Consider the following 19,209-nt stretch of genomic DNA (forward strand, 5'->3'; position numbering starts at 1 on the left):
TTGGCACCATGAGCTTTTAAATAGCTCAGCCCACTGACATTAAGTTACTAAGCTCCACTCACACCTGCTCACAACTATCCCATCATATTTAAGAGTGCCCATTAAGGGCCACATTAGAATTCATGGGCTTTTAGTCCTCCGCATGTGATTTATCAGTGATGGACATATTGACCGGCCCTTTTAGGGATCCGCTCCCATTTTTGTCTTAGTGGGTGCCCAAAACAATACATTTCAGGCCCATTTCTCCTAAAGGGCCTCCTTTTTTTTTCGGGGGTCTGAGAGAGTCGGGGCTGGCCTAACATCTGTTTGTGGCCAGAGCCAGGCGGGACCAGAGCACAGTGGGCCTCAGCGGCCCCCTTCTCCTCTCCCTGGGGGTCTTTGTTCCCGATTTCATGCTATCAGAGCGGCAGCATGTTTTCCTGCGCAGAGCTGTCAGCAGCATAAAAGGCCCTGAGTGGGGTCACATCAAGAGGGATGGGCATGAAAAATTGGTAAAATGTATCACAAAGCCCACCCACTAGATGGTTGCCTAGCGCTCTGCGGCGGGGTGTCAACACCCCCGCCCTTCTTCCAGTACCTTCCTCTTTCCCTTTTCCTTGACTGAATTATACCTCTCTCTCACCCGGGTAGACAAGCCCATCATTAAGATGAAATGATGCAAACAAATTAAAGGGTGGTGCTCAAATGAATCAATGTTCTTTGTGTGTGTGTGTGTGTGAACAGGGGCTTTATGCCTCACTGGGGTCTTCACCTCCTAATGCTCACTAAAAAAAAAAAAAAAGCTGCTCACCTGCCTATATGAAGTCAGCTGAAAATTGTGGGAAGCAAAGGACAAATTCTTCCTGTGTTTTATCTTGACTAAGTATTAAACTGTTCCTTTTCTTTTAGTTTTCATTCCATCCTATTCGTTGTCGAATGCCCGAGTAATGAACCCACCAGACTCTGCGTTCTTATTGGATAATCACTAATCACCGAGTGCCTCTTCGATATCCAGTAATTGACTTTGCAGCAACAGATTACCTCACTATCTGTTTCCTTTAATTGATTCCTAACTAGAGCTATGGTGGGATAGGTAAATTAAATGAGTGCAATGTTTTTTAAGTGCTTAGTAAGTGTTTATACTCCATCAATAGTGATTCTGTTGGCTATATTTAAATGTGATTCAATGGCCAGGGCACAGTTGGGCATGAATTTGTTTTCTCATTAACGGGACAAATGTTTTTTTTAAAGATAGCATTGCTAAAAAAACAAAAACAAAACATGAAAGACAGATTTACTGGTGATAACAAAGCTTCCTTTCAGAAACACCGCAAACACAGCTAACTGCCTTCAAATGGCCGCTGCATTAAAGTGGCCATTGTGTAATGTGCGCATGTATGGCATTATTGAGAGTGGGTACGTTAAACAGTCTTGGAGACATCTGCTGTGGTTGGTTTCAAAATGCTGACTATAAGTGGCAGGGGAGGTATCTCAAATTAAATCTCTCATTAGCTTTTCTTTGTACAGGTGGCCGTAATGTGTCAAGAGCCCGGGTTTGAGACAATGACCTCCTCTTACTGGGGCGAATGCGCCACAGAAGAAGAACCCACCCTCCTTTTACTGCTACTATTTTACACAGAGACGGAGTCACAATGAAGCATCTGGTGGCCTTTTCCTGTGTAGAAAGCTTTTCCATGGCTATTGTGTTTGTCGCTATGAATGTGTGAAGGAGAGGCTTTCGGCGTTTGGGATTTCACTTATCTTATAGGACAGGGTTAACTTAAGAGTGCAACAGCGCTCAACGTCTGCGGAGTACATTTTAGAATAGTGGTTTGTAACGTTGAGCGTAAGTATGGTTGGCTTGTGCGTCTTTGTGTGAGTGTGTGTGTGTGTGCGTGTGAACACCCCCCAGTTGCGGGAGGTCATTGGGGTCAAAGTGATGAATTTTTATGGGCCTGTTCCCTGTGTTTCAGCGCTGTCTCTTTCTCTGCGCGCTGCACTGCCTCTCAAAGACATCCATGCTGGGCAATTTGTCCTTCGGGGCCCTGCAGAATGGGCCAGCAGAGAAGTTAAATACCAGGGGGGAACACACACACACACAGACATACATTGGGTTTCTCTCTCACACACTCACAAACCCCTTCGTCCTGTTGTCTTGAATGATTTGTGGCCTGTCTATTATCTATTCCAAGAGGACAAATGCTTTTGGCCGGTTTCTGAAGGTAAAACCCGAATGGCAGCCCTCAATGCTTGCCATTGTTTTTAGAGAAGTTTCCCAGATGTTATAATGCACAAGATAAATAGGGCACATTATCACTATCTCGCATGCCTTGTTACCTCTCCAAGCTGGTTTTTGGCGAGGGCGTGGCGGGTTCGAAGACCTCCAACGGCGCCAACACAACTCACCATTACACAGTCCAGCGGGTTCACAGGAAAGAGTCGCGAGTTTCTGCGCCGCTCGCTGTTAGGGACGACGCCGGGGCAGCCCCGCGAGGGTCAACGGTTGATCGGTGGGTCACGCGCAGGCTAACGTTGCCGTCGCTAATGTGTCCACTCTCACCTCGCCTCCATTTTGAATCACAATCCTGTTGTGTTTGTCAGTGATTAATCTTTGTTTGGAGGCATTAAATTAGCCAGCCACGGGAGGCAAGAGTGGATGACTCTGGCTTGTGTCCAGTCACGTTGGGTGGAGAGAGTCGCGACTGATTTACGGGCTTTTCTGTGTAATAGCTAGCTGTAAAGCAGACGGCTAAATTTGTTGTTACCCGCTTTGAATGCCCCCCCTCCCCCCCCTCTCCTACCCCACACTCGGGCAGACTTAGCAATCATGCATGCAGAATTGGTATGATGAACGACGACAAATGGAGGAAAAGTGATCAGGGTGCTAAGCAATTCACGTCGAACCTGCCAACACGGCTGGCACACGTTTACACGTTAGCTGGCAACCTCCATGTGTGGCAGCTAGGAAATAAAAGTGTATTCTGACAATGCCGCTGCCCTTGCTGACAAAAAAGGGCAACCCTTCAGTAATGAAGAATGAATAGTTAGCTCTTTGTCCACTCATTGTGTCTCTCTTGCTGCACAGTCCAGTACACAGTTTTCCCACCAGGGAATTCTTAGATCTCTTGATCATGAGCTTGATTTCATACTACTCGTATTAAACGTTTCAAAAAAATGCTGATATCATCAATCGCTTCACGCTTGACCTCTGATATGTTTCAATTTCAAAGTTTTTTTTTGAAAAGTATGACATGTTTGCTACTTTGTTGCTAAGTTTCATTTCCAGTTTGGTGGTCGTCAAAAAGTTCTTTGCTGTCACCTAGAGATGAAATGATGGAAGGTTTGATGACCTTTTAGAGTGGTTGATTATCGTTACAACCTTATTTAGAAGGTGACTTTTGCCGTTTGGTGGGCGCCGCAACAGCAAACAAAAGAGAACATGAGCTGAAAAAGACAACGAAGAGGGTGAAAATCAGACAAAGAAGACTTTTTCAGTGCTGCAGATGGATTATTAGCCTGTATACAGAGAATGCTACGAAGGGGGGAACACTTGTTGTAAAACTGTAAATAACTGTAAATATCACTGCTGTCTTTAATTTTATGTACATTCAGTAGGGTTTTGCATATATCAAAGATTTTCATTTCAGTGCATGCATCTGTGATTTTTATTTTCTATTATCGCAATACAGTGAGAATACTGATGAGTAATCATAAGCAATTTGAAATGCTCACACTTTTTCATCTCCACGTAATTGATGCCCTTGTTGTTGTTTTTCTTTTTGTTAAAAAAGAGAAAGAATTTTAGCTGCCAAACGATACTTTTTTAAAAAATAAGATTAATCACATTTTAGAATCTTAAGCATGATTGATTAGTCACTCAATTAAAAAGGCTTTTTATCAACATTTTTTTCCCGCCAAATTTGACGAGCACCTGTTGTGTGTTAATTCTTTTGACATTTAATGTTATGAGGACGTCTTCAATATTTTTTGATCCACTGCACACGCTTCCCCCCCAATATTTTGGCATGAATGAATATTTTAAATGGCATACATAGACATTTATTAAATGCTTTACTTTTATGCATGTAGTTATGTTTATTGCTCAAACACAACCTGCGCTACCTTTAACGTAACCATCCACTGTCAAGCTAAAGGAAAGTAATGGTGTGGTTATTCTGCGCTATTACACGATTAATGCGATATTTATTTTGTGATTAATCAATGACTTTAACGCGTTGACTTTAACAGCACTAGAAAATGCAACTTGTGTGCAACTATTACTTTGAAATGCTCACTGAGCTGAATTTGTAACAAAACGTGGACGTTTTGCCCGGAGTCGGGCGGGATAACGATTCGAGATTTTGGGCAACTTTAGAATTAAATACTGTATTCTTCTGCCAGACGGCAGCGAAATAATCGATGTATGTATGTATGTATATGCATTTCTTATACAGTATATATATTTATCCGTACTGTGTAATGTACTGTATGCATAGTCTATGTACAGTGTGTGTGCGTAATTTACCGCAGTATAGTAACAGTATTCAATTAAATTCAATTAAAAGGATATGTCCCATGGGGGCAGTTTAATGTAACAGCTGTTAAGAATCAGCGAACCCCGTACAACATGCATCAATAGAGATGAATAAATAAGGAACACAAATTAGAACACTAATTAAACATGCAACAGGCTAAGGCAGTACGACTCTTTTATACAAAAAAAAAAAAAAAAAAAACTGAATAATTGCACTTCGGTGCACTAAATGAAAAGCAAGCTTTTTTTTATGCCTCCATGATTATGAATGAGTAAATAGGTCTCATTGACATGGGTTTCTCAGTATTGAAGTTTGGCAAAGTGGTTCACCTCCATCTGCTGGAAAGACTGGTAGACAGAAGGCTTGGGTGTGTGTGTGTGGGTCTTTGGTCTTTGAAGTGGGGCAGATTGCTTTAACCTCTCCACTAAAAGGAGCAGCTGGAATAGAGAGCTCCTTTAAACAGCCGCTTCCTCCTGCGACAGTCATGAGATTATCCTCCATTGATGCATAAAGCCAGCGCCTTTCTCGGCGACCTCCCATCCCAGCCCCCAGCTTCTGGCCCTCTACAAACACTCATTGTTGACCTGTGACACATAATGCAGCAATGCAATGCCAAGTCACTTTGCAGGATCTGATCAAATGCCCAAATGAGGGAAGATATCCTCCCTTCCTTTGGTAATATCACTTTTGGTGATCAATGAAAGTGGCTCTACATCGCATGTGCTTTTGAATGCAATGATCAGTTTTAAAAGTTTACCCGGCCCGTCGTAAGGGGGCGTCGCTGCACTGATACTGTGTGGCATCGAATAACAGAGCGAGTTCCTTGAAGAAGAAGTGCAACTGAGTCTTTCCATTGTATTACAGGAGGGGGGGGGGGGGGCGCTGAGACGGGTCAATGCCTATTTGTTGCCACAATCCACTTAAATGCTATCATGCCACGAAATCTGGTAATGCATTTTTTTACTCCATTTTTCAAATGTAACATTCATTGTTGTTTTTATTCCATAAAATTAATTGTCCCCCAAAAAATTTTTTTAGCCGATACAAGGTATCGGTTCGATACCTGGCCTTATTTCAAGATATCTATATAACTCGCACAGTGACCGATACCAGTATCGGCTGCCGTTTTAAACAGAACCCCGATTATAATGACAAGTTTGCTCTATATTATTTATTTGGTTGTTACTAACATAACTTTTGAGAAATCATTTCCGTTTTAATACCTTTTGTAGAAAATTTACTTGGACGTGCACCGCCATTGTTATTTACGTGGCAACACATTCAGTACGTAGTGACGTAAAATGGCGGCTCGCTCTCTGTCAAGCAATGTGAAACGCCTATAAAAAAATCAAGGTAAGCTTCGTAGCGTTCCTAAAGAAACAACTTGCTGATTTGGAGTCACCCTCCCACACGCCCATTCTTTAGACGCATTCAAGAGTTTTGATCGTACCTTTAGGAACGCTACGCATGCTTACCTTGCTTTCTTTATACGCGTTTCACATTGCTTGGTATAAAGCAAGCCGCCATTCCACATCACTACACACTGAATGCGTTGCCACGTAAATAACAATGGCGGCGTACATCCAAATAAAGTTCCTAAAGTGGAAATGATTTTTGAAAAATGAATCTCATAGTTATGTTAGGAACAGCCAAATTAATACTGTAGAGCAAACTTGTCATTACAATCGGTGTTCCTTTTAAGATCAGGAACTAAAAATAAGAAGAATTGAAAATGGCCATCAATTTCATAACATTTTAAGGAAACATGCTATATTAAAATAAATAGGTCTTTCTTTAAAAATATCTGGCATTGGTTTAGAGGGAAATTTGATGTATCAAAAGTACTAGTGGTATCGGTGACTACTCAAGAGTTGAGTACTTATAGTAGTCTGGTATCAGTCTGAAAAAAAATGGTATATAACATCCCTAATTAAAAATGCCTAAATGTAATACAAATAAATTAAAGCTGCAATGATAATTAGAAATTAACAATTGTTTTTTAAATGTTCAAAAAGTACAATTGAATGAATTTCAGATTCCCAGTTAGAGTTTGAGTGTTGAATGGGAAATGCAATTGAATTAGAAAATTGAATGTTCAAGCATGACTATTAATCTAATTGTTTTTTTTAAGCTTTTAAAAGTTTTCAAGATTATCATCGTTTAATATGTATTTATTGACCCTGTCCACTAATTGCGCATTAGATGCTTACCAAAAGTGGAAAAAGATGATTGCTCGCGTGTGTTTGAACAATGACTTTTTGACAAGGAAAGTATCTCACCAGTGCCTTCTTTGGCCTATTCATTGCGCAAAGCTGCTTAAACTCATTTAAGTGCATTAGCATTTGGCTGCCAGGTGACCATATTGACCCTGCATTTGGATTGCCTAAATGAGTGAAAGATGGCGTATTTGTTAGGGATTTAGAAATGTGCATCTGTGGTTAAGACTGAGGCAGCGAAATTGAGTTGACGCAGTGGGCAAGTTGTCCCTCTTCTCAGTATTTGGTGTAATCTGTTAGGCCAATCGGGGCATTTCTTCATGGTCCAAACTGCACTGGTTTGCGTTCAAAAGGCCTTTTCTGTTCGTTATATTGGCTTGACCCGATTATCTAATCTGTGCTTTGAATTCCAATCAGCTCATCCAGTGTCTGCCGTGTGTTATGGGAACCACTAGCTCAGGGATTACCTCATTCAACTGTCTTCAAACACAGATGGTCGAATGTTTAACTCATTGTTAAAAGAGTCCACAGAGGGAAATTTAACCATATACACAGTCCTTGGGGTCAGTAACATTCGTCCTGTCAAAAAGAAAGGACAGTGAGGTGATCATGGGAAGCTTCTTAAAAATCAGTCAAAGGCAGTAGTTGTTTGTCACCGGACCACAAAGGTCACTGAGGATACTACAGTTTGGATGTGTGGATTGGCATTTAGTTGTTTATAAAACCACTAAGCATATTTTTGCCTTTTTCTCCTTCAGACTTTCTGTTCCACCGCCACCATGCAGACAGTAAGAACCACGGACACCAATGAAGTCGACAAGCTAATATATAGAGAAAGTGATAATGACAGAAAGGTAAGCCATGTGGTATAATTTGTCATGATGTAGACCTCAATCAACATTGATTTTCAAATCCATTAAAAAATAATTAAGGCTTATTGAAATTCAACAGAAATTTCCACATTTGTAAATCCAACTGCAGTATAAAAAAAAATAAATCTGCAGAAATTGCATGGAAATGCTGGAAGCTGAATACTAAGATGAATGCTTATGAAGGACATTGAAAAATAAATTATGTGGAAATTATGAATTTTTAATTGTCGTTAAATGACAAATGAATAAAAAGAGAAATTGAACTGCAATCTGTCTCAGGTAGGATTTAATAATTTCAGTGAAATCATAATCAATATCCTGATCTGATAGTCAGTTGGTATCAAACCATTGCATGTTCTAAAAATGTGATCCAAGCGGGGTTTGAACCAAGGTTCTCCGGGGAAAGAGGCAATTGCACTTACCACTGAGCTAAATTAACTCGTCCAAATTAATGGCCAATGGCGTATTTATTCTTGAAAAGTGTCATCTGATGCTGAAAGCTAACCTGCATTTAATCATTTAAGTGAAATTATAAAGCATTTCATGATATGATAGTCAGTTGGGATACATTTATATCCCTTAGCATATTTTTTTTCTTTTTTTTTTTCTTTAGAGCGCAGTATTGTTCATTCGATTTGACATCATCATTGCTCTCCTTTTAAAAAAAAAAAATAATAATAAAAAAAATGTTTTTTTCTTTTATTTTTTTATTATTTTTTTTTTTTAAATATATATACATATATACATATACACACATATATATATATATATATATATATATATATTATTTTTTTTGTATGTGGGTGAGCATGTGCATGTGCGTGCGTGCGTGCGTGCGTGTGTGTATTCATCAGTTCACCTAAAGCCCATTAAAAAAAAAATCCCATACTAATAATATAATATAATAATAAATTGCCAAATGCAGAAACAACTAACTAACAACTAACTTAGCATAATGGCCATGGATATATTTGCAATGTACAGTCGGAGGTGGGATTCGAACCCGCAACCTCCTCAAATGCGACACTGAACCGTATCGAAGAGCTGGTAATGATGGTTTGTATGTATGGAAGTGCATCTAGCATTCCCACAAAACTATTTTTAATCAAACTTAATTAGCAATACAAACATTTATTTTATTGCCCTGTAAATGGCAGTATGTTAAATGACCACAATTATTTGGGTTTAACATGCAGCGTGATTTGATATTATAGACACGTGTCGAATTAACTGCTTAACACTGCAGCACAGCGCTGTTCATTAGTGCTCTAATTACTAAGTGCCCTTCCCATTAGTAATGGTATTAATCAGAGGTCCATCTCTCTCTTGCCGCCCATTCAGGTCGTCCTTCAGCTTGAAAAGAAGCTTTTTAGTTATGTCAACCAAGACGTTTTCCGGGAAAACAATGGGACCTCGGTAAGTCACCGGAATGCCTCCTAACCTTTTGTATATTCATCCACTTTCAATCATTTATTCATTCCAAGTCACTTATTGCAGCTTTAATTTCTTTTATTGACCATATAGACTTTCTCTTCCCAACGTATAATAGCTACGGCTGCCATTGACCACACTTCACATTGATTTTCAGTACATTCTAAGAGGGTCCGTTTTTATTGTCGCGTATGACGCTTTTAAATGAGGACTTGTTGTTGTTGTTTTTTGTTAAAGGAAGTTGTTTTATATTCACACAATATAGTAATACGTACAATAGGATAAAAAGTGCGTATATACTAAAAGTTAACCTATTACATGGTTGGGATTGATTATTTTGGCATTTTTAAAAAACTTTTTAAACCAGTGGTTCTTACCCTGGGTTGGATTGAACCCCAGGGGTTCGGTGGAGTTCAAAACAAACATTCGACTCAAATGTTTCATGATGATACGCCCAGCTTGGCCATCATTGGCTGCAGGTGATCACGCCACATTTCTTGGCCTATCTGTGCTGCAGGGAATTTGCTGCGCTCGGTATTTGACTTGTTGCTGCTGTGATGGTACGTCGTGTGATTTCTTGTTGTAATCAGAGTTCTAAAATGAACACCCGCCAAATGTGGGTTAAAATTCATTTTGGCAGGTGGTGATAAAAACTTAAACGCCTCTTTGGCTGGTGATGCAAGAGGCAATCGTGCCGGTTAGATATACAGTCATTTTGTGGACTAGTTTGCCGTGCAGAAGAAGCACCAATGAAAAAGGAAATGTGTGTGCGAGGAGCTCAGCCCCACCCAGCCGCCACCAAAGCCGCTGTGCAGTGGCGGTGGCTGCTCATTGCGACCCGGGCGCCTCAGCTATTTGAAAAGTATGGCTGAAGTTCGCTTCATGACCACAAAAAAAAGTTTTTTGCTTAGTGTGACAACACATAAATATCAAAGAGAACAGAATCGGCTAAATGCGTCTATAATGCTGAAATTGAGCCAACAAGTTAAACTAACTGGAACTTAACATTGGGTCAACACACAAATGCAAATGACCTTGCTAGTATTTATCTCATAACATACACAGCATATAAATACATTCATACAGTATTATGCTGCTCAGATTAGATATACATTTTCCCCTCAAATGCATCTTTATGTTTGTCAACACTAGGTTAGTTAGTTGTTCAATAACTCGGTTTAAGTATCTGCTGCATTGTATTTTCTTGAGGCTCTCAACCGAAAAAAAAGTTATCTTATGAAAAAATCAAGTCCAATCCTTTTGGCTGATAACTTTAGAGCATTACCAATTTGACATTGACCGGTGATCAAAAAAAGTTCATTTAGAGCCCTGATTGTAATCCCTTCATACTAACCATGTCGCGCAAAATAAATAAATAAAAGTAGCCGTCTGATTATGTGCAATATGAGTTCACATGTATAACAGAACGTATGGCGTCCCACAGGGTTCAAGTCTGAGGCCTCTGCTGTTTCATTTAAATCTGTTGTCCCTGGGTTCCATCATAAGAAAATAGCAGAGGTTCTTTTAAAGTGCTCTATAAATATAGAATTGAGTTGAGTGATGGGAGTCAGCTAAAGCAACAGTTATTTAATCTGCATGGAGATGGAGAATGCAAGAACACAACACTTTCTGAATTCAAGATGGAGAGAGCCATGATTCGATGAGAAGGCTGCTCTCCCTGTTCATTTTGTTCACCAGTAAACCCTATATATGAATTTGAAGAAAAAAAAAACATTTTTTTTTCTTCAATAAAGAAGGGTTCGACGAATGCACATAGGAAACTGGTGGGGTTCAGTACCTCTAACAAGGTTAAGAACCACTGTTTTACAAGGTAAAGAGCTTAAGCCAACTACTCAGTGGAAATTGGGTAAGAATGATCAATTATGTTTAAAGGGGCAAAATATGTATTTGGATTCCATTAGGTTGTCCAAGTGTATACATTAAAAGTGTACTGTGGATTACATACTGTATGTATTAAATCAAATTTGTTTAAAAAAAAATATTTTTAAGGCAAAAAAATGAAGGTATATATGCACACTGAGCAGAATAAAGAGATTTTTTTTTTGCATATTATATAGCCAGGAGAAACAATTCAATTTGTGCAAGAAACGTAGCTGGGTAACTGGAGCCTGCTCTTCCCTCCTCCTTCTTGGCCAAGTCAGGCAAGATAGACGACATAATAAGCGCTTCCGAGATAATCTGATGGTCTAGTTAAACACCCCATGCTATGCTTCTTATAAAACAAACTACCTTTCTAAACGGATAAATATCCCTCCTCCAGTTGGAAAGGGGAAGGGAAAAAAATCATTGCACCCTTCATCAACCGTAAGACATGTACCGGCTTGACAGAAATTTAATTCGAGGCAGCTCTTGAAAATAATTATTGTATTTTGAGAGGAGTAATCATTGGCCGGGACATGATTGAATGTGTCCATGCCTATTGACTTTTGCGATGATTAATAGGTTTGTTTAGTCGATATTCCCATCGAAATTGTATAATTAATTATCCCCGCCGCTGTCACGGCGGGACGATGGAGAGCCCTGATGAGTATTTGGGAAGATTACATTTTCCGGGCTCTTGTGGCGTCAAGGGGCACGGCGGGGCTCTGCTCCAGTGGAGAGATGGAAGTGTGTGTGTGTGTGTGTGTGTGTGTTTTCGTGTTTGCGTTGCTCATCCGCACATGTGCGGTCTCCTCATAGTTTCTACACACAACCACAGGGACGCTCATTGATTCTGATTCAGTATCTCTTTATTGTAACTTTATCAGTGTAGCGTCGGCAGATGGTTGGCCAAGAGAGGTGTGTGTGTCCGTGTGTGTGTTAGTGCTAGTAAGTGATGAACCTCGCTGTCTGACCTGCCTCTCTTTTTCATGCTGGCAGCATTGCCTGCAATATCACTCTAAAGCCCACAGGTTCCTTTCACATGATATGTTAAAAGAAAAAATGATTGAAGGGAGAAAAAAAACAAAACATGCTCCACATATTTTGCCTGACAGAATTCCAAATTGGCAAAACGAGAAGGTATGCTAAATGAAAGCTGACCATCGGAGGCAAATCATTTTGTTGCTGCGTATGTGCAACATGGCTGATTTGAACAGTTACCCAAAGGCATTTCTTTCCGTGCATTAACCCAAATTGTGGAATCGGTGTCCTTTTCCTGACATGCGACTAACTTCTTTACCGCGTAATTCACTTAGCATGGAAATGAAAGTTCAGCAGTGCATTTGAGCTTTGTTTGGGTCAGATCTCCTCCTGGTACCAATCGGCCACCTCTCTCTCTCTCTCTCAGTCGCTTTATTGCTTTTCCACACCAAATAATGAAGGTCCCATAAAAAGAAAGAAAAATATTGCCCTGGCAATGAAAGCCAAGTATGAGGTGTAAAAATCAAATTAAATGACCTTTCACCCCAGCATTTATTGATGGCTTTTAACGGCAGCAGGTGTTGTCACTGAGGATATTTGACAAGATTTAAATCAAAGCACAATTACAGGTGCTGGACAAGTCACCAGTGAGCTGAGAGGGACAGTTGGGGGCCGAACACCTCATATTCCCCGTTTTTTTTTTTTTTTTTTTATCCCTCAACTTCCGGCCTCCACTATTACCGCCTCTCTGATTTAGGATCCGATTTCTCATCCAAGCAAAGTCAGAAATTCCAACTCTTGACAAGGTAGTTTTTACCCAGACACTTCTTCATCTTCCCCCCCTGTGTGATATTGTACTGCATCATCTCGCATCACCTCCTCCACAACTCCCAAGGTCATTTCTGGTTGACAAACTACTGTTGGCTTTATAATGTCAAGAGGCCTTGAACCAATAGAAGCGGATTTTTAAACCACTCACCCGCCACAGCAGCAGAGCATTATGCTTAATTGACCTGGGATTAAATGTAGTGTGAAATTCTGGCATGCGGTCTTGTCCATTCACCTGAATGAATTACTCAACATTCACTTAGAACAGATCGCAAGCACACACGGCCATATGCTACTCATCTGCTTTATCAACTCTTCCACCCACTTAAAGTATTTGTATCATACCCCATTTCCCTCAATCAGCGTCCAACCCTCAATCTCATATTGGATTGATAGATGCAGAATGTAACGACAGTATGTATGTGGAAGCAGGTAAGATTTCCAAGTAGATTAGAATACATAGACACATTACTTACTTGATCCTGAAAAATATTCTCTTTTTTTTTTTTTGGGTGTCATTTACAAGGTTGTACACAGTGTGTATGCAGATCAAATTTAAATTGTGGGGGAAAAAAATAGTAACAGTGAAGGAATTGTTCATCTTGCAGAGGTAAGGCCTCCACAAAAAATTATTTAACAGTAATCGTGATTAGTCGATTAATTGGGCCATATGTAAATTGCGGCATATTAGGGCAGCATGCAGCTGTTCTTAATTCTTTAAGGTGTGTACAAATTAATAATAAAGACAATTAAGATGATATAGATTTAACTTTTAATCAACTTTGCAGCTTTGTACCAGCATTCCTGACATTTTAATAAATGATGGCGCAATTTCAATTGAAGGCGACACTGTGGCCTTATTTTTGTTTTATTTTAGATGTAAATTTTTAGTGTATTTTAAAATGAAAACAAAAAAACACACTTTTACAGAATATGGAAAACGTACGGTGCTAAAGAAAAATAAAATAATGTTTTTTATTTTTGTTTTTATTTGATCTTTTTCCAAAACCTTTTGTTTTGCTTCAATACTATGCATAATTTAGTAGTATTATATTGATTTACACAACCAAAATAAAATTTGCACATGACACGAGCATAATAAAAATAAAAGCTTCAAAGTGTGTAAAATTTAGCGCCATTTAACGGTGACCTAAAAATTCATTCATCTTAAAAATCCGATAATTCTAATTATATTACATAGGTCGTGCCGTTCCTTACAGGACTCCATTCATGTCTTCGACCGAATGTGATATTGTGTTAGTACTGTATTTCGATGTCAACCATGGGCATACCCAGAAAAAAAAAGAAAAAAAAAAAAACGCCTTTTGGTTGTTTGTAAACGTGACTTCACTGATTAATGCCTCAGTAATCACAATAAGAAAATGTTAGCGTATCAAACTCACTCTAAAAAGAGAATTGTTGCACCAATTTAAGATTACAAATTGAATTGTTGAACAACTTAAAAATAATGTTTTCAATTGGTAGCACACGGTTGAAGTTAATCCAAAGTGAATATATTAAGTTTAATTTATGATGAGTTGTTACCAATTGAAGCATTTTTTTTTTAAAAATTGTTTCAATTTAATTTGTAATCTTAAATTGATTAAATTGAAATTCTCTTTTTAGAGTGCAGGACGTTGCGTTCCATCAAACACACACGTTACCCTGTGTATGCTAATGCTAACTTCCAGACACGTCTGTTCCTATGTCAGAGAGCAAATCAGCTATCAGCCACACATCTCCATTGTACAGCAAAGAAAGGAAGGTTTGCATCGTATCAAGTATTTTTGGGTTTTTAAAAAAAAAAGAGAGAGAGAAAAAAAAAAAGTATTTTTGGGTGAAATTGTGCCTTAACATTTGGACTCTGCTGCTAACACTGGTTAGCCATGACACTGCATTACCCACAATGCTTCTATTTACATCACAGACAGGCACACAGAGAAACGAGAGAAAAACAAAGCACCGGATTAACAATTTTGATACTGACCAACACCACCATTTTCAGAAAAAAAAATCTTCCATTCTGGCAGTTACATCATTACTAAATGTAATGAGCTCATATAAGGATAATAGTGTGTGCCGCCACATTTTGATTGTGTTTTGACACCCGCACGTGCTTTGGATGGATGGCGGGACAGGGGTGGACAGTGGAGCGTGGGGTTGCATCCCATGCGCCGCCATCCCTCATCCACACTGTGTGAGTCTCTCCTATGACCCCCCGGCAGTGTGAGTTTGATGAATGCGGCACATCTGCCCTCTTGAACCACCGAGACTCCGACTGGGAGGCCCCGCTGGCTGCAAGTAATGGCCACTGTTCTACATGGCTGACACATAATCACAAATACTAACACTGAAAAGCCACCGCGAAGACGTCAGGCTTGCGCTTACATGTCAACTTGACGATGATTTGAACTTTACGCACACGTCATAGTCAGACAGCGGGAATTGGTCAGGCTAGGCAATAGTCACACTCTCATATTACAAGCCTTGGTTCCGTCATCCCTCGTGATATTTCATCATGTACATGTCAACGTAGCGCCAGATGTAATACACCAATGTAATGTCATTAATGTCCACTTGCCTGTTCAGTTTCTGTCAAATGCTTCTCATCTTAGGATCTTCAGACAGTAATTGTTCCCCGCTCTGAAAAATGTACCACAGCCCATTTTTACAATCAAAACGAACCGTCTCCGGTTCATCCTGACGTTTCCCAATCTGAAAGGAAAGAAGGCAAGGGATCCCAGCGAGGACCTCCAAGGGTTGCTAAGAGAAACATCGCTGTCAGTCTATCAGGGAGGCAGTCATGCAGGTGCCATAGCTACCTGTTCATCTCCCAGATAATTAATGTATACAAGAAGCCACTAATTGCACTTTTCACTAATGATTTATGGCTTTTGTGAAAGGGAGTAAATTGGGGGACGTATGTGTGTACACTCTAGCGAGTGAGTACAGCTGGGTGAAGAGACATGATTAATGAAGAGTGTATAGAAGGACTGGCACTGTGGCGAGAGAACCCCCTTGTCGGACAGGGCAACACACACACACACACACACACGTTTGGCCAAAGTTGTCATTTGCTGACAGTTTTTGTCATTGAGAAAGCGTCGTTCATGGTTACTTGTGTTTTTGTTATTGTTGTTTATGGTTATTATTATTTGCGTCGGCTATATTGACTAGCACTGCTAGGCAAAGACAAGTTTTGTATTTGTGTCGTACCATTCATACATCAAGCAATTCAAAGTGCTTTACAGCAGCAGTGGACAAATTATGGCCCGGAGGCCATTTGTGGCCCGCTGTCTATTTTCTAGTAGCCCTCAGAAAATATGTAAAAAAATAAAAATTAAAAAATTTAAAAAAAATGACATGGCTTGCACCTGTTTTTATTCATTTATTTATTTATTTATTTATTTATAGTCTGCAACTTTTTGAAAAGTAGCGGGACACCCACCGGTTGTGACACCCACATGCTCCGTGGGTGCGATGCACCTGACAACTCAAAACTAATTATACATTTGCTTTATAGAGTTTTACTAGATATACAAATGTACTACTTACAATTACAATAGTAACATGTATATATATGTATATATATATATATATGTGTATATATATATGTGTGTGTGTGTATATATATATATATATATATGTATATATATATATATATGTATATATATATATATATATGTGTGTATATATATATATGTGTGTGTATATATATATATATATATATGTATATATATGTGTATATATATATATATATATGTGTATATATATATATATATATATGTGTGTATATATATATATATATGTGTGTATATATGTATATATATGTATATATGTATATATATATATATATATATATATATATATATATATATATATATATATATATATATATAATGCCTCGTGAGTAATGATTAAGACAAAAACAATTTGGCGTTTTCCTCCACTTTCTGCTGTCTTTGTCAAGGTCTGGTTTATGACCATATCACCTTAATGATTGATTAAAATCCACAAGTAAACGCTGCTTTCAAAATTGGCAACTTATTACACAGCTTGCTGTTGATTTGGTTCTGAATGTGGAGATCTGCTCTGGGCAGGGGTGGATCTATTGTTGTGCAATACAGGGCGAGGGCCACCCCAAAATAATAATGAAAAATAATTTTTTTATCACCTTTAACAGAAAGTTAAAACTAAGAAAGAAAACAAACAAATGCATAAAAATGCTAAAATAACTATAATACATAATTGCTTGATTGAATGGTTTTAGTATGTTTAATAAAGTTGGAGAATATCAAAGAGGCCTTTCCCATCCTTTGATTTATTTTTTGTAAACAGCCCTCAGAGGAAAAAGCTTGGACGTTCCTGCTTAAAGGGGAAATGAACTAAAAAAAATAATAATCTTTACAATATGTTCCATGCAGCCCTGCTAGTCTAAACACAGTAATCTGGTTAATATTGTTTTTGTGGAATATGAGTTAAGCAGCAAAATCCACCCATTTTTTATCCATCACAGGGGGCGGCCATTTTGCCACTGATTGAGAATCTGTCGCTATCTGTCAGCCCCGCACGCGATAGCCTCCATGTCCCAGTGACCCTACTCGGGATAAGCGATAGAGATAATGGATGGATAGTAATCAATCAAAGTAGTCACCACTGGATTTTTTTTGTTGTTATTGAGTAGTTTGTGTCATTGCAGCTCTTCTATCAGAAAAGCTGTCAAAGACAAAATGCAAGTTGTCACTGCCTGACTGTTTGTGAACACCCACCAGGTTTCCTAAAGGCAAACTGGAAGTCTCAATATTGTCACATACAATAGATTATCGTTGTATTATTCACTTTCAAAATTTTAGAGTAGCTGATTGCACAGTTGCTCTTTGCTGCAATGAAGATCAAATGTAATTGAAGTTTTGTTGATGCTAGTCTCTCACTGCATGTTTTCATTTGTTGCTTTTTTTTCCCTCCACAGCTTTTAGAGTACGACAAAGAACTGTCAGTGTTCAAGGATCGACTGCATGAATTGGAAATATCTTTCCCACCCAGGTATGGGTCCACACACACGCACACACACACACTGGATATTTCTTCAGTACAGTACTGTACTGCTGCTTATGCTTTAAAAAAATAAAATAAAAATCAGTTTATGATTTTTGTCCTGTACACAATACTGCCAGCATAGTTTTCATTTATCTTCAAGATATTTTTTTTGATGCCACTATTTTTATTCAGTTCAAATTCACACTAAATCAAAAATTCTCATGATGATTCTAGTATGTAAGAGAAGACATAGGGCATGAGATTTTTTGTTGTTGTTTGGTTTGCTTTTTGTTTTTGTTTTTTACATATGGCAGATTAATCACCCCCCCCCCCCCCCCGCCCAATTTATTTATTTATTTATTTATTTTTACCAGTTTTTGGTTAAAACTTGGAGAATCAGCCAAGAAAGAAGATTACTTTAAAGCGTGGATCCAGATAAATATGCGGAGGCAGTGATTTTACTTTAGTTTTTAATCACTTTTGTTATTGATTTGTTGATTTGTGAAAAATGCAAATCCTCACTGCATGTATCTCGCAATGACAAACATTTCTGTTACAAATCATTTGTGAAACCTAAAGACTGACATTCTACTTACCAAGTTGTGTCATTCATATTGAGCAAAAATAAATACACAATACAAATACTTAAAAATGTATTCAAACACTTTGTATCCAACGAGTTATTGCTGATACTTATGTTCCCATCTCAGCAAAGCAGCCGCAGTGAGTTACCATTCATCCAGTCTACTTAAAAAGTTGATCACCGTGTCATACTGCCTCATATTGAACATCAAAATATGTAATTCAGTCTTTTTCCCCCCCGAAATGGTTTCATGCAAGGTCTGTCTCAATTGACCCAAAACTGTTTCAGTGTATGTGCCCGTCGTCTGAATTGGTGTGAAATCTTTTTTTTATGGGATGGACTATTCTGCCTCAGCGGGACCTGGAGCGAGCACGCGGCCGGTCTCCTCTCGTCTTTTCCTCAAACAAATGCATTTGCAATTAGCCCTTTCAGAGGAGAGGGAGGGCAAACACGCTGTCGGCGTGGAAATATGTTTCGGGAGCAGCGCGTTAATGGCGCTTGACCTTTGCCGTTGGTTGTGACTCAATCAGTGCAGATAATGAAACGCTGTAATCAAACAATAATTACTTGATAAACTGCTCGGGGTGGCAGGCGCAGGGCTACGGGGATTTTAGAGAGAGAGAGAGAGAGAGATTTTGAAATAGTTCTCATGTGCCGCATGAAGTGCTGTGTTGAATTCCAGTGTGTGTGTGAGAGCCCGAGACGCAGTAGGTGTGTGTGTGTGTGTCAAGGTTCTGCCGGTCCCTGTTTTTTAAATGACTCTGTGTCTTAATCAGGGGCCCCATTTACATCACTTTGCATAAGTGACATATGGATTTATTGTCCTTTTATACCGGATGACATTTGCACCTATCCATATAATACTT

At 38.9% G+C, this 19,209-nt stretch overlaps 1 protein-coding gene across 2 annotated transcripts in view; it reads left to right on the forward strand.

Moving 5' to 3' along the window:
• inpp5a (inositol polyphosphate-5-phosphatase A) overlaps positions 1-19,209 on the forward strand; it is a 143,817-nt gene that overhangs the window by 101,304 nt on the left and 23,304 nt on the right. For both annotated transcript variants that reach the window (XM_077582250.1, XM_077582249.1), the window contains exons 10-12: positions 7,489-7,584; positions 8,944-9,018; positions 17,693-17,766. In XM_077582250.1, coding sequence (XP_077438376.1) covers positions 7,489-7,584; positions 8,944-9,018; positions 17,693-17,766 — 245 coding nt within the window. The remainder of the gene's footprint in view (positions 1-7,488; positions 7,585-8,943; positions 9,019-17,692; positions 17,767-19,209) is intronic.

This window comes from Vanacampus margaritifer, chromosome 12 (genome assembly GCF_051991255.1).
Source record: "Vanacampus margaritifer isolate UIUO_Vmar chromosome 12, RoL_Vmar_1.0, whole genome shotgun sequence".
NCBI classification, from domain to species: domain Eukaryota; kingdom Metazoa; phylum Chordata; class Actinopteri; order Syngnathiformes; family Syngnathidae; genus Vanacampus; species Vanacampus margaritifer.